The sequence below is a fragment of the Erpetoichthys calabaricus genome, chromosome 13 (assembly GCF_900747795.2).
Source record: "Erpetoichthys calabaricus chromosome 13, fErpCal1.3, whole genome shotgun sequence".
Classification (NCBI taxonomy): domain Eukaryota; kingdom Metazoa; phylum Chordata; class Cladistia; order Polypteriformes; family Polypteridae; genus Erpetoichthys; species Erpetoichthys calabaricus.
Genome location: NC_041406.2, coordinates 134,277,086 through 134,291,898, shown reverse-complemented (window position 1 = coordinate 134,291,898; position 14,813 = coordinate 134,277,086). Strand labels below are relative to the sequence as shown.

The 14,813-nt window shown below is 37.0% G+C and overlaps 1 protein-coding gene across 1 annotated transcript in view; it reads right to left on the bottom strand.

The window, feature by feature from the left end:
- Nucleotides 1-14,813, bottom strand: part of col14a1a (collagen, type XIV, alpha 1a) — a 504,124-nt gene that overhangs the window by 134,045 nt on the left and 355,266 nt on the right. Inside the window, 1 exon segment of the mRNA XM_051935518.1 lies at nucleotides 7,921-8,079. Within this exon segment, the coding sequence (XP_051791478.1) occupies nucleotides 7,921-8,079 (159 nt within the window).

Genomic DNA, 14,813 nt, shown 5'->3' with positions numbered 1-14,813 from the left:
CATACACTTTTCTCTGGATTATATCATCCATGTAGCTCCATAGGGCTAGGAATCGCTGACCTGACTGGGATTAGATTCCTCTGACCAACAGTCTTCCACTAACTAGGATGATCCCAAATGCTGCTCTGTAAAGCATTACTATCCCTTTCATCTACCACTTTTAACATGTCAGTGCCTCTAGAATGGCTGATGCTTTAAGAGTCTTTCTTCGTCAGTTTCTAATGAACCTCTTGCTCACTCTACTGCCTGTTTGACTTCAGACAATTTGGAGGCAGTGGTGTTAAACTGTAAGGAGGGATAGGGTGGGCAAGGTACATGCCCTGGTGATCCAGGGGGACTTTATTCATTCAATACCTACATGGTAGTTTGCAGTATTCCGATTTTCTTCTTATCTAGCAAGTCTCAAACATATTTGAATGGGTCTCAGATGAAGCTAACCTTTGTTTTTTCCCTGCAACTTACACGTTTCCTGATCTATTTGGCTTACCTCAGTTGTATGAGTTTTACTTTGATCCGGTTACATAAATTTTAAAAATACCTCCTTTTCCTGGTTCTTGGCTTTCCTCCATGATTTCTACAAACGTTATTGCCCCTTTACCACCTGGAGAATTTCCTTTACATATCTTCCAGTATGCTTAGGATTGATTATCCTAAGGCATCTCTCCAAATCTTTCTTTGCTTTCCTCATAGATGATGTGACAAAAGATGTTCACTTTAGAGGTTATGCTGCTCCTCATAGTACTCTGGAGGGTAATCTGAAGGCTCTGGCTAAAACTTCTCCTTGTACCTTTGACTCTGGTTTTTACCACTTGACTTGTTGTTTCATGATGTTTCTCTGCTATTTCAGACCTTGTGCATCTCTGTTTTATGGCTTTGTACAAGTACTTGAAGAATCAATGAATATTAAGAAAACAGAAATAAATATATTACTAAATAAACTAAGTAATAATGACAATATGGTCACTCTATCAAAGAGGATCCTTAATTTACAAAGAAAATACACCTGTCAAGAAATGCATGCCTCAAAAACTGCCCAGTCCCTAATTCATCTGCAAAGCTTATTAATATAGCCATGTTTAATTAGAGTTCAATGTCATTCAGCAGTCCTTCGAATATGGACACATTATTGGCTCATTACACTGTAAACGATTGCTTTGTTGCATCATTTTGTTATTGCATTTACTGTTAATTCAATAAGACTTACATTTATCTTTTAAAGATGTTTCCCTACTTCTCAGTAAGGGTTCTTTAGTTAAAATTATATTAAAAAATCATCCTTTTAGAACTATTGTCTTCTGTCTCTTACTAGAGTTTATGCCTCTGACAACATTTGCACGATAAGAGTCCTATTTTGGTCTAGATGCTAGTTCATGAGAGACTACTTTGATTCTCACACGTAAACACATTTCTAGAGTCACCTGAAAGAAACATTAAACATGCATTTGAATCGTGGGAACAAATTGAAACGGTCAAATATTAGGGATATATTTTATCACAGATCTGCATTTACTATAAAACTGTACTAATTTCAAAAGATTTGGTTTAACTGTGGAACATAACATACATTTGCACATTAGCACTTATTTAAAAACAGCAGTGTAACAGTAATCAAATGTGTGAGTCTACTCCAAAGTGTTTGAGTGTAAAATGTGACATCATGGTTTGATGTTAAAAGCTATCATTGTCACGCAGACTAATCACTTTTATATGATTTATTGATTTTTGCTACCCCACACGCAGGACACAGTAATTGCTACTCTCACAAGTGACATTCACAAAGATGAACTTGCTTGTGGTGATTAAGCAACCATTCTGTAAAAAACATCTGATATGCTATGAAATATACAAGTCTTATGATAAACTGGCAGTCAGTGCCTCTACAACATTTTCATTTATGACTGCGAAGATTTCATCTGTGCCTTACCATGGGTTTGACACAGGCACTTTTAGAACCCATTTACACACCCTGGTGGAGGTGCATGGTTACTGCTGAAACACAATAAAGATAAAAAAGGAAACTAACTAAATGAATGCATTTTAAACAGACATATTAGAGAAGTATAGTTCTTTGTAGTTTCCCAAACTTTATTACCAGAGGTGTAAGGCAATACTTTTAGACTCACTTGTGGACATTGTTTGTTTTGTCATGGAATGGTTTTGGGGTGACTCTATCCTAAAACATTAGATATTCTTACTCCAACACCCAGGTTCTTTGTTACACAGACCCACACATATTTCCTGTACCTCTGATCAATTTCTCTTATTCTTGTACTCACCTAGTCTGGAAGGAGACACAGCCCACAGTTGTAATTCACTTATAGCTGGGACTACAGAATTTGAATTCACCCAGGACTAACTGCTACTGTTTCATTTGTCCTTTAGGGGATGTCTCCTCTATTTTCTGTACCCCAGACGGCAAGATAGAGAAACAAGGGGAGCAGACAATAAATTTGTACTTGGTCCTTACAGTCTTTAACATTCTTAAATATTCTTAATGTTCCAAAGTGTGAAGGCAAATAAAAATAAATAGGTGTGTCAAAATGAACTGATACAACCTGGCTATTTCAGGAGCTGTCATTGACAATGCTGCCCGACACACTCAATGTGTGTGCTTTTGAGTCTTTCAAGGTTACATTACTGGGTCTCACTTCTCCTCCTTCCAGCTTCTTCTAATATCTCTTTCGGCATGAAGTTGACTTTTAAAAGCTTCTCAGGGCTGAGGTGAAAAACTCCTAAGCCCTAGCTGACGAATATTCTTTTGCGAGACCTTATCAGTCCATGTGCACAAGGTGTGTGCACTCACAAAGATAACCAGTGGTTCAGGAGCTTCGCTTTTACATATTCATAAAATCCAGAAAATTACCTGTTTACCATTTACGGTACTGTCTGACCTTTTCATCTTGCTGGACTGTCCTTTTTACAAAGGCTATTTTAATTTATGATAAACACTTCCTCTTTCTGTGGTTAGACACACATTTACAGAGACAGAAAGTTAATGTATAAGAGAAGCACTTACATTTTTAACATGAAAAAATACTGTCACTAATCCTTCTATATAATTTAAAGCACATGAAATAATACACATTAAAATCACCTTCTACGGTGTTGAAAACACAGAGGTGAAAAACTCTACTGCAATGCAGTTGAGCTGATACACAGAAAATGAACTATGAAAACCAGTAACTTGATAAATCCCTAATAATGGGGGAGTAGCTGAAAACTGTAACAAGCAAATTAGAACAGCTGGATTTAGAATCAAAGTGAATATGTGCAGCTGGTGCAAAGACAGTACAGATACTTTCTATGACATGACGTAATGCAAAATAACACAACTGGCACACAAATGCTGTTTTTATCACAGTGTTTTAGTGAAATTACTTACATTAATTGTCATAGACTACATTTTATTTCCATATGGGAGAGTAAACAGTGGCATAACTAGCTTTATTAAAGCATGTTGCTTATCACTGCTTTTTGTCAGTTTCTTACAAAGAAAAGGAGACACAGCCTCGTGCTTACGTCTTAACAGGAGAAAAGGGCACTTGGGCCAATCGAGGGAAAGGAGCAGGGTCTTCAGTCACTTTGTGCATGTCCCTAATCTTGTCAAACTCGTTTAAGTTGGTGAGGAGGTTGTTACTCCACAGGTATTCTTTTCTTTGATCCTTGACAGAGCCTAGCATTGCCTTGTTCTGTAGATGCTATGTGGAAATATATATTTCATTGAATGATTTTATGCTGTATAAAGAGCTATTTGAATTAGTACATTTATCACTTGCTGTACTGTTAAGTTACATAATGTTCAGTTAACAGAAGTGACAAAGACATGTGACAATGGTAAAGTGCAAACTAGAGGTCAGCAAACGTTCATGTGGTGGGCCAAATTGTCAATAATGACTTATACAAAATGCTGCATATACAGTTAGGTCCATAAATATTTGGTCAGAGACAACTTTTTTCTAATTTTGGTTCTGTACATTACCACAATGAATTTTAAATGAAACAACTCAGATGCAGTTGAAGTGCAGACTTTCAGCTTTAATTCAGTGGGGTGAACAAAACGATTGCATAAAAATGTGAGGCAACTAAAGTACTTTTTTAACATAATCCCTTCATTTCAGGGGCTCAAAAGTAATTGGACAATTGACTCAAAGGCTAATTCATGGGCAGTTGTGGGCAAGTCCGTCGTTATGTCATTATCAATTAAGCAGATAAAAGGCCTGGAGTTGATTTGAGGTGTGGTGCTTGCATGTGGAAGATTTTGCTGTGAACAGACAACATGCGGTCAAAGAAGCTCTCCATGCAGGTGAAAGAAGCCATCCTTAAGCTGCGAAAACAGAAAAATCCCATCTGAGAAATTGCTACAATATTACAAGTGGCAAAATCTACAGATTGGTACATCCTGAGAAAGAAAGCAAGCACTGGTGAACTCAGCAACGCAAAAAGACCTGGACGTCCACGGAAGACAACAGTGGTGGATGATCGCAGAATCATTTCCATGGTGAAGAGAACCCCCTTCACAACAGCCAACCAAGAGAACAACACTCTCTGGGGGTAGGCGTATCGATATCCAAGTCTACCATAAAGAGAAGACTGCATGAAAGTAAATACAGAGGGTGCACTGCAAGGTGCAAGCCACTCATAAGCCTCAAGAATAGAAAGGCGAGATTGGACTTTGCTAAAAACATCTAAAAAAGCCAGCACATTTCTGGAAAAACATTCTTTGGACAGATGAAACCAAGATCAACCTTTACCAGAATGATGGCAAGAAAAAAGTATGGAGAAGGCGTGGAACAGCTCATTATCCAAAGCATACCACATCATCTGTAAAACACGGTGGAGGCAGTGTGATGGCTTACGCGTGTATGGCTGCCAGTGGCACTGGGACACTAGTGTTTATTGATGATGTGACACAGGACAGAAGCAGCCGAATGAATTCTGAGGTGTTCAGAGACATACTGTCTACTTAAATCCAGCTAAATGCAGTCAAATTGATTGGGCAGCGTTTCATGATACAGATGGATAATGACCCAAAACATACAGCCAAAGCAACCCAGGAGTTTATTAAAGCAAAGAAGTGGAAAATTCTTGAATGGCCAAGTCAGTCACCTGATCTTAACCCAATTGAGGATGCATTTCACTTGTTGAAGACTAAACTTCGGAGAGAAAGGCCCACAAACAACCAGCAACTGAAAGCCGCTGCAGTAAAGGCCTGGCAGAGCATTAAAAAGGAGGAAACCCAACATCTGGTGATGTCCATGAGTTCAAGACTTCAGGCTGTCATTGCCAGCAAAGGGTTTTCAACCAAGTATTAGAAATGAAAATTTTATTTCCAGTTATTTAATTTGTCCAATTACTTTTGAGCCCCTGAAATGAAGGGATTGTGTTAAAAAATGCTTTAGTTGCCTCACATTTTTATGCAATCATTTTGTTCACCCCACTGAATTAAAGCTGAAAGTCTGCATTTCAACTGCATATGAGTTGTTTCATTTAAAATTCATTGTGGTAATGTACAGAACCAAAATTAGAAAAAAGTTGTCTCTGTCCAAATATTTATGGACCTAACTGTAAAATATAGGTGAAACTATGAACCCAGATAATCTAGCATGTGTGTTAATCGTACACATTAACTTTAAAAATAGTTGCTCGAAGTTATGGCTTAATTATAAACCTTTTATTTAAATTAAAAGCTATTAAGAGTGATTCTCAAATGCCAATAAGAGAGTAATTTCCAATGACAGTGATTTTCCTATGACATTGTTCTAATCACGAAAAGGGACTGTTTCTGCTCAGTCCGTTAACATCAACTAAGAATCTGGGGCCTCCAGTATAAACGGTGCATATGCACATGGATATAATCTGAAGCATGGAAAAGCAGATAAATTCACAGCGCTATACCAAAATTGAAAATACCTAGCCTTTGCAGCCATTAATGGTCTTACTCTTTTAACTCTGTCATGAAGCATCAGAAAAATGTACAAATTGCATGAAGGCATGGTCTGGATGTCATTGCCAATAGGTGCATATTACTTCTTGTCTCACCAAGCACACTGTTTTAAGTATAGGAATATTCCTTTTTGGTCAGTCTGCTATAAAAAAAAACTGCTCTTCATTAAACTTATTCTTTCATATTTGTAAACAACACTATTTATTCTGATTACACTGCCAACTGGGTCAGTCACTGATAAAATCTGACAGGTGCAAACTCATATCTTTAAAAACACACAAAAAAGATGAATATAAGCAAGCAGTTAAAGCATTCATACTTACAATACTGCAGATTAATATCAAATTAAATCTAATCAAATGTAACTAGTCACATACAAATTATATACTCTGTAGAATATAAAGTGAAATGTCTAGTTGGAAAAATGCTACGACTACATCTTAAAGAATATAAAATGACAATAAAAATATTACATAACTTTATAAATATCAAAGGTCATTAAAAGAATTTTAAATGATATTAAAAAACTGATAAAAAATAATAACTAAACTAATAAATAATAACTAAATATCTTAATAACTACAAGACAGTTAACAATGGGGCATTGTGAAATTTTTTGACATTTTCCTTATTTGAGATGCTTCTGGACTGTGGGAAATGCTCCTCCTCAGTCTCTCAGAACTGGACACATCATGTGGACCACAGTACAGAAAGGAAGCTGTTTTTGGAATGTATTATCAATGATAATTTTCTTTGCCTTGGTCCTACATCGCTTGGTGTAGATGTCCTTGAAATTATGGCGTGAACACTATATTCATATTTTCACCCTTAAAATGCATATCCGTGTCACTTTTAGACTGAGATCAAAAGGACATGACTCCCCTCATGTGTACAACGCCATTGATGTGTAAGATTTTGGGGTTTGGTGGTTGATCACAATTTATCAGCACAGCACAGATAATTTTCACTCACTAGCATGTAATTAAAATGAAATTGCCTGCCTTCTTATAATACACCAGCATGAAAAAGTGAAAAGAACATGGCACTACACACTGCCATACAGGACCCATTCTAATGACAAAAATGCAACAGACAGACCTAAGGAGGAAAATGGTAGCTTGATATCACACATCCTGCAGCCATCACTTTTTCACCAGCATGAACTAAGCAAGAGAGGCATTGCTGTATTATATTTAAAAATGTCTATTTGCTTAGTATTTTTACTATAAACAAAAGTATTCCTTATGAAAACATCTTACCCAGGGCTGTGGCTGAACCCCTGCCTCCAGCACTCCTAAGCCAAAACACTTTATTTTCAAAACATTAACAAGTAACAAGTCAAATTCATGTAGGTATGTACAAGTTTACAAGTTCAGTAATATTTAATCAAAAACACTGTAGAAACACATACATTATTTAGATCATTACAGCTGCAAATTTCTTCAGATTGTCTTTTCCATATTACACTTCCCGTTAAACAGTTTCTACTGTTTGTACTGTGATAAAGAAAAGTGTATACATTATAACGTTATATAAAGTAAGAACAAAATTTTAAAACCTTTCCAGGAAACCAGAGCAAGTGACTAAGCAGTTAAAAAATTACATATTAAATGGATTTAAATGTTCACAGTAATGAGATTAAATGACTTAGCTTTAAAGACTGATGCATGACAAGCGCCCTTTTTGGGTTATTTTAGCTAGCTAAGCATATAACGCAGTAACATGCATGTGAAATACTGCAATATTAAGGTATACTACACACACGACTGCACCTTTACTATTTTTTAAAATACATAGAATTACTATTTTTTGATTCTGCTGTTTCAGTCTGCATCCTCTCCCAGATCTCATTAATAATATATTATTTGAAAAGGAAAATAGTAGGTGAAAAAACTAATCTGATAAGAAAGGGTATTGATGCAGATGCTATTTTAGACCATGGTAAATGAAAACTTAAAGTACTGTGGGATACTTACTGGAGCAGAGTTGTCTCTCTTCCCTCTGGACCTCACCATTCTCCCCAGAACCTCAGTGCCATCAATGGTAATATTACCTGCAGCATTGATTGTCTTCTCTCCAACTTGCTTACAATCGATAACAACCTTAGCACTTGTCTTGCTTATGGCAACGTGAAGCTAATAAAATAAAAGAGTATAGATATTACACCAAATAAAGCTGACATTAATTATGGTATAGGTCAAGAAAATTTCAAAATCTTTTTAAACAGATCAGTGGTCAGGTTTGAAAGGATGATACAGAGACCTGTCAGGAAAAAATATTAACACTAGACAAGTTCATTATTATGAATAATGAAAAAAACTTGTATAGGTATTTATTAATATACTGATCTGAGTAAAATTTAAAGACATTAAGATGTTTGCAATTTACTTTGCATCAGTGTTTCAGATTTAACATGGAACAGAAGAACTGGATTCACATGATAGCAGAGAAAGCAGAGATAAGTGTCTACATTTTTTTTTTCATTAGCTTTGCTACGCAGATTCTTATCAAAAGCAAGGAAGACAAGAAGAAAGAAAGCTAAAACATTAATTTAAAGAGGGAAGCAAGAGAGTGTAAACTGTAAACTGAACAACTAGATGTAGCTTAACAAGTAATGCATTTAACATATTTTCAAAAAATTTTAAATATAAAAAATATCTTCACACTTAACTAATTAGAGACATTAGCTCTATTTACTATTCCAAATAAAAATAATTAATAATTCAAAATTGATCACTTTTGTTAGCATTTGATCTTAGAAACAAATCTGGAACTGTGTTCCAGAAACAACAGAATATTTTTCACATAAACAAAAAGTAACCCAGGAGTAAATGCAGGACAGGCCCCTCTTACACTTAGCCATGTATGTAGCTTATGTAATTGGGAAACAAAAAGAAAAGAAATACTATACTGTAGTAGTACTATACTGAAAAGAGTATTTTAAACAACTTTGCATTAAAGTTGTTTATTATCCAATTAAAACATGTTAAAATTTTCCAAGAAGACAACTGAAAAAATGTACTTGCAAATGGGAGAGTTTTTGTAAGGGGCAGATTTAAAAGTTCTACTGTTTTACTTCCTAGAACATGCAAGCTCCTCTCTATGTATGTCTATCTCTCTCTCTCCATTTCTAGACTTTTGGGGCCCTGAACAGCTTACATGTTCTGGGAACCCACCCCATTTCACCCTTCTTCTGTGTGTGGGCTAGGGCCTCCATTTGGCTAAGAGGACACAAGCAGTAGGTTAGCTTGATTATGCCTAATAACAGATCTGATCATAACTGAGCCTTTGCCAACCTTGATGGACACACTTTGCACCAAATATCAACCAAATGTTTGGCTTACATCTACTGAAAAAAATGGCAAAATGTCTACACCTTTCTTTTTAACCCAACATCAGCAAGACTCAAAGTAAGGAGACCTGGGTTCGCTTCCCGGGTCCTCCCTGCGTGGAGTTTGCATGTTCTCCCCGTGACTGCGTGGGTTTCCTCTGGGTGCCCTGGTTTCCTCCCACAGTCCAAAGACATGCAGGTTAGGTGCATTGGCAATTCTAAATTGTCCCTAGTGTGTGCTTGGTATGTGGGTCTGTGTGTGTGCGCCCTGCGGTGGGCTGGCGCCCTGCCCGGGGTTTGCTCCTGCCTTGTGCCCTGTGTTGGCTGGGATTGACTCCAGCAGATTCCCGTGACCCTGTGTTAGGATACAGTGGGTTAGATAACAGATGGATGGATAGAAATTAAGCAATATCACAGCTTGTAATTTTGAGAAGCATTTTTAATGCCATATGATTTATGGAAAAAAAAAAGCCTGTACATATTTTATTAGTTAAAAAACTATGTATTTTAAGGGAACTATATTTTAATATTTTTGGTCACTGAACAATAGGCCTACATTTAATTTTGTTAAATAATAAAAAAAATAATAGTTTTGATTATAAAATATACATTCATATAGAACATAAAGATTCTACACATAAGGTTATGCAGGAGCTTAAGTGTAAAAAGTTTTTGAAAAAGAAAAAGAAAAAAAAACATCTAAATCAGTACTGGCCAATTGAGTAACATGAAATTGGTGATTGATATCGGTCCTAAAATGCTTTATTGGAGCATCCCTCGTTTTATGTGCTTATGAGTATCAACAAATTGCCATATGTCAAGGCCTCCATAACTGGAGACCTGTATGTACTTGCAAATGTTTATCTTTTATTATTCTTATGTTAACAAAAAATTATTATTTTGTGTACTGCACCAACAGTGTTTGGGTTGTTTCTTGAAAATTAATCTATCACTACATTCAAATCACAAACAGAGGAACTGAAGGTTGATTTGGATAGATAGATAGATAGATAGATAGATAGATAGATAGATAGATAGATAGATAGATAGATAGATAGATAGATAGATAGATAGATAGATAGATAGATAGATAGATAGATTTGTGTATATCTTTACCGATTCATGAACTTTGTTCAAAATATAAAACATCTTTTTACTGTTCTCCCATCCAGGCTGGAACATAAAGCAGATAATTCCTTATACTCCAAGGGGAATAACTGTCAAACCCAAGGGGAATAATTGTCAATTTTGTATGTTCTTTATATCTCAGGTTGTAGTCCTAGAATCAGCCTAGTCACTTTTCTATCTACTTTTTCTAGTGCCACTATGTTATTTTTGTAGCATGGAGACAAAAACTGTATGGCGTATTCCACAAGAGGCTTTATCATTGTATTGTTTAACATAAGCATAACCTCCACTGACCTGTATTCTACACATTGTGCTATATAACCTAACTTGCTATGAACCTTCATATTGATTTCTGCACACTGTCTGAATGGAGAATGTGCTAAGTCCACTAGAACTTTTTGTTGCTTCTTAAAAGTACTACTTACAAGTTTAAAACCTCTCACTGAGTATTCAAATCTAACATTTCTGCTTCCTACATGTAATGAAGTTCACTCGCATTAAAAATTTCACCTGCAAACACCTGTCCAAACCATTATTCTGTCCAAGTCTCTCTTTGATTACTGAATTAATTCTAGATTATTTGCCAGTCCACCTAGTAGTGTATCATCTGCAAATCTAATCATCTTGTTAATTATATTCTTCTCAAGATTACTTATGATTATATAAAAGAGCACAGGCCTATCACCTAAGATTCCTAACACTGCAACCTTTTGTTTACTGGGTTTATACCAGTTTTTGAGCCATTTAAATCCTATGCCTTAAACCCCAACTTCTTTTAGGCCGATCATCAGCCTCCAAAAATTCCAAAATTTTCTAAAATCCTGTTTTCACTTTGTCATTCTGTTGTACTGAGTGTTGCACAATTTGGGTAACAAATTCATTTAAATTATTTTAGCTGCAACATAACAAAATGTGAAGATGTCAGAATACTTTTTGAATAGTCTCAGGAGATGAGTGAGGTCATGCAGAGCATTATCCATATATACATTGGGAATAGAGAAGAATCACTTCCTTTAAAAATATTTACATGTTGTCGCTTTACAGCCTAAAATGAAAGCATACACAAAAATATTTTTTTCACCTCATTTACTCAATTCAACATATAACATTCAAGTCAAAGATATATAAGAAACAGTTGGAAAAACAAAAAATAAAAAAAATGATAAAAGTTTGAATTGAAAAAGGATCACTCCACCCCACACCCCTGTATCAGTGCATTGTGGAACCACCTTTTTGCTTCCATTACAGCCTTGAATCTGTTGGGATACTTCTGAACCAACTTTGCACATTTAGACTGAGCAATATTTGTCCACTTGACTTTACGGAACTACTCAAGCTCAGTCCAACTGGATGATGACTGTTGGTGGACTCGAAACTTCAAATCATTCCCCAGATTTTCAACAGGATTGATTTCTGGGCTCTGACTAGGCCACATAAGGACGTTCACTTTTATCTCCTTCATCCACTGTGTGGTCAATTGTACTGTGTCAGGTCACTGTTATGTTGAGGGTTTTCTTCAAGAATTTGACAGTATTTTGCCCCATCCATTTTTCTTTCAACACAGACAAGTGACCCAGTCCCTGCTGCAGAGGGACACCCCAACAACAGGAAGATCTTATATTATGTTAATCTCAGTTATTTTTATCCAATATCCTTTAACTTGAATCTATTGGCATCATCTGCCATCTATCCTCAGCTTAATTCACTACAAATCACTACACTACAACAACTCAAACCACCTACAACTGAACACCAGCAAAACCAAGGAGCTGGTGGTGGATTTTAGGAGGACCAGGTCCCTCATGGACCCCGTGATCATCAGAGATGACTGTATGCAGAGGGTGCAGACCTATAAATACCTGGGAGTGCAGCTGGATGATAAATTGGAATGGACTGCCAATACTGATGCTCTGTGCAAGAGAGGACAGAGCCGACTATACTTCCTTATAAGGCTGGCGTCCTTCAACATCTGCAATAAGATGCTCCAGATGTTCTATCAGACAGATGTGGCGAGCGCCCTCTTCTACGCAGTGGTGTGCTGTGGAGGCAGCATAAAGAAGAGGGACGCCTCACGCCTGGACAAACTGGTGAGGAAGGCAGGCTCTATTGTAGGCACGGAGCTAGACAGTTTGACATCCGTGGCAGAGCAACGGGCGCTGAGCAGGCACCTGTCAATCATGGAGAATTCACTGCATCCACTAAACAGCATCATCTCCAGACAGAGGAGTAGCTTCAGCGATTGACTGCTGTCACCATCCTGCTCCACTGATAGACTGAGGAGATTGTTCCTCTCCCACACTATGTGACTTTTCAATTCCATCAGGTGGGGGGGGGGGGGGGGGGGGGGGGTTTGGGTGGGTGTTAAACGTTAACACTATACAAAGTTACTGTCTGTTATACCTGCATTTTTATCACTCTTTAATTTAATATTGTTTTTTGTATCAGTATGCTGCTGCTGGAGTATGTGAATTTCCCCTTGGGATTAATAAAGTATCTATCTATCTATCTATCTATCTATCTATCTATCTATCTATCTATCTATCTATCTATCTATCTATCTATCTATCTATCTATCTATCTATCTATCTATCTATCTATCTATCTATCTATCTATCTATCTATCGTGAGATTTGCCCGGACACCACCAGTCCAGTCGGAAACCACATCTTTATAAAAAGCACACGTTTATTATTCATAAATAAACTCAGTTCCATACAGCACACAATGCACACAGCAATATTCACCACTATATCTCTCTGTCTCAGTCCTTGGCCGCCTTTCCTCTCCTCCTGGGAGCTTTGTCCTACTCCCACACCCGACTCTGGCTCCCAGACTGCAGGAAGGCGGCGCCTTTTATCCCTGCCCGGATGTGCTCCAGGTGTCTGATGACGTCCATCTGGCAGCACTTCTTGGTGTGGCGGAAGTGCTGCCATTTGCACCGGAAGCACTCCGGGCGTCCCTGGCAGGTTCCTCCTCCATCTTGCTGAGTGTAGCGAAATAACTATTTTCGAGTCCTACAAGGCTTGAGGCGCCCCCTGGCGGTTGCCACGGGTCCCAACAGGCCAGAAGCTTTTTATTCTTCTCCTGTGGTCCTCTCCTGCTCCAGGATGGTTGCCCCCTCGTGGCCCGGAAGCTATTCCTGCCACCTTCTGGTCCTTTTAGGCATCCTGGCCAGGTAATGACCTCGGCAATTTGCCACACTATCTATCTATCTATCTATCTATCTATCTATCTATCTATCTATCTATCTATCTATCTATCTATCTATCTATCTATCTATCTATCTATCTATCTATCTATCTATCTATCTATCTAAGTAAAGTGTCGCAATGGTTTCCCTCCAGTGTGCCCCTAGCCAGTTTTATAAGTGGGAATACAGTCACAAGTTCTATATAGTGCATTTGGTACACCACGCGGGTACTTGCATATGTATGACAACGATGAGATGTTCTTCTTGCAATGACTTTGTCAGCAAAGAACATTCCACAACTGTAGTGAAATTTGATACTTGTGCAAATCCTGCAGTGGATGAAAGTGTGGCTAGTAACGAGTGAGCACTGGAGAAGTGGGTCAGGTTTATTTTCAGATAGTCCTAGACTGTGTCATACTACTCAGAAATATGTTAATAAATTTCTTTAAAAACATGTACAATTTAAAAGTATTGAAATATTTAAATTGCAGTCTCACTGTCTGCATATAAATAGCCATTTTAACACATCGTGCGAGTAGTTAAGGGTTAATTATGTTTTAAAATTTCTTTCTAGTACATTATTCAGTAGTAAAATCACTATTCATGGGAAAAGTATACATCATAATTGATATTATATTTACAGTTGCAGTCAGAAAAATTCAGCCCCCCAAAGATTGTAAGGGTTTACCAATGAAAAGTTTTTTCAAAGAGCTAGATTTTGCTTTGGATTACTTCTTTATCAGTACAGTTATACGTAAAAGCCAACAAAGAAAATGTATGATGTAGTATTAGTGAGTAACAGGATATTTTATTAATATAGCCATGTCACAATTATTCAACCCCTATATAATATTTCTGCCTTTAAAATCTTCTATTTTTTATTGCCCAAAGTCAAGCTAAAAAATTATTAAGCTTTTGGGAATTCAATAATGATTCTTAATTGACTTCAACTGTGATGCATATATAAACCTATAAGACAAACACTGAATAAACAACAACTTCATGGCCACACTCAAATGATGTACTCCACTCCTGACCACAAAAAACATCATAGGTTAACTAGAATATGCCAGGATAAATTTAGATAGGCCCGCAGAGTTTTGGGAAACACTTCTATGGACTGATGAAACTAAATTGGACAGTGGTATGTCCAGATTGAGAAAAGCAGGCTTATGACCAAAAGAATACTATCCCCATAGTCAAGGAGGGAGGTGGGTCAC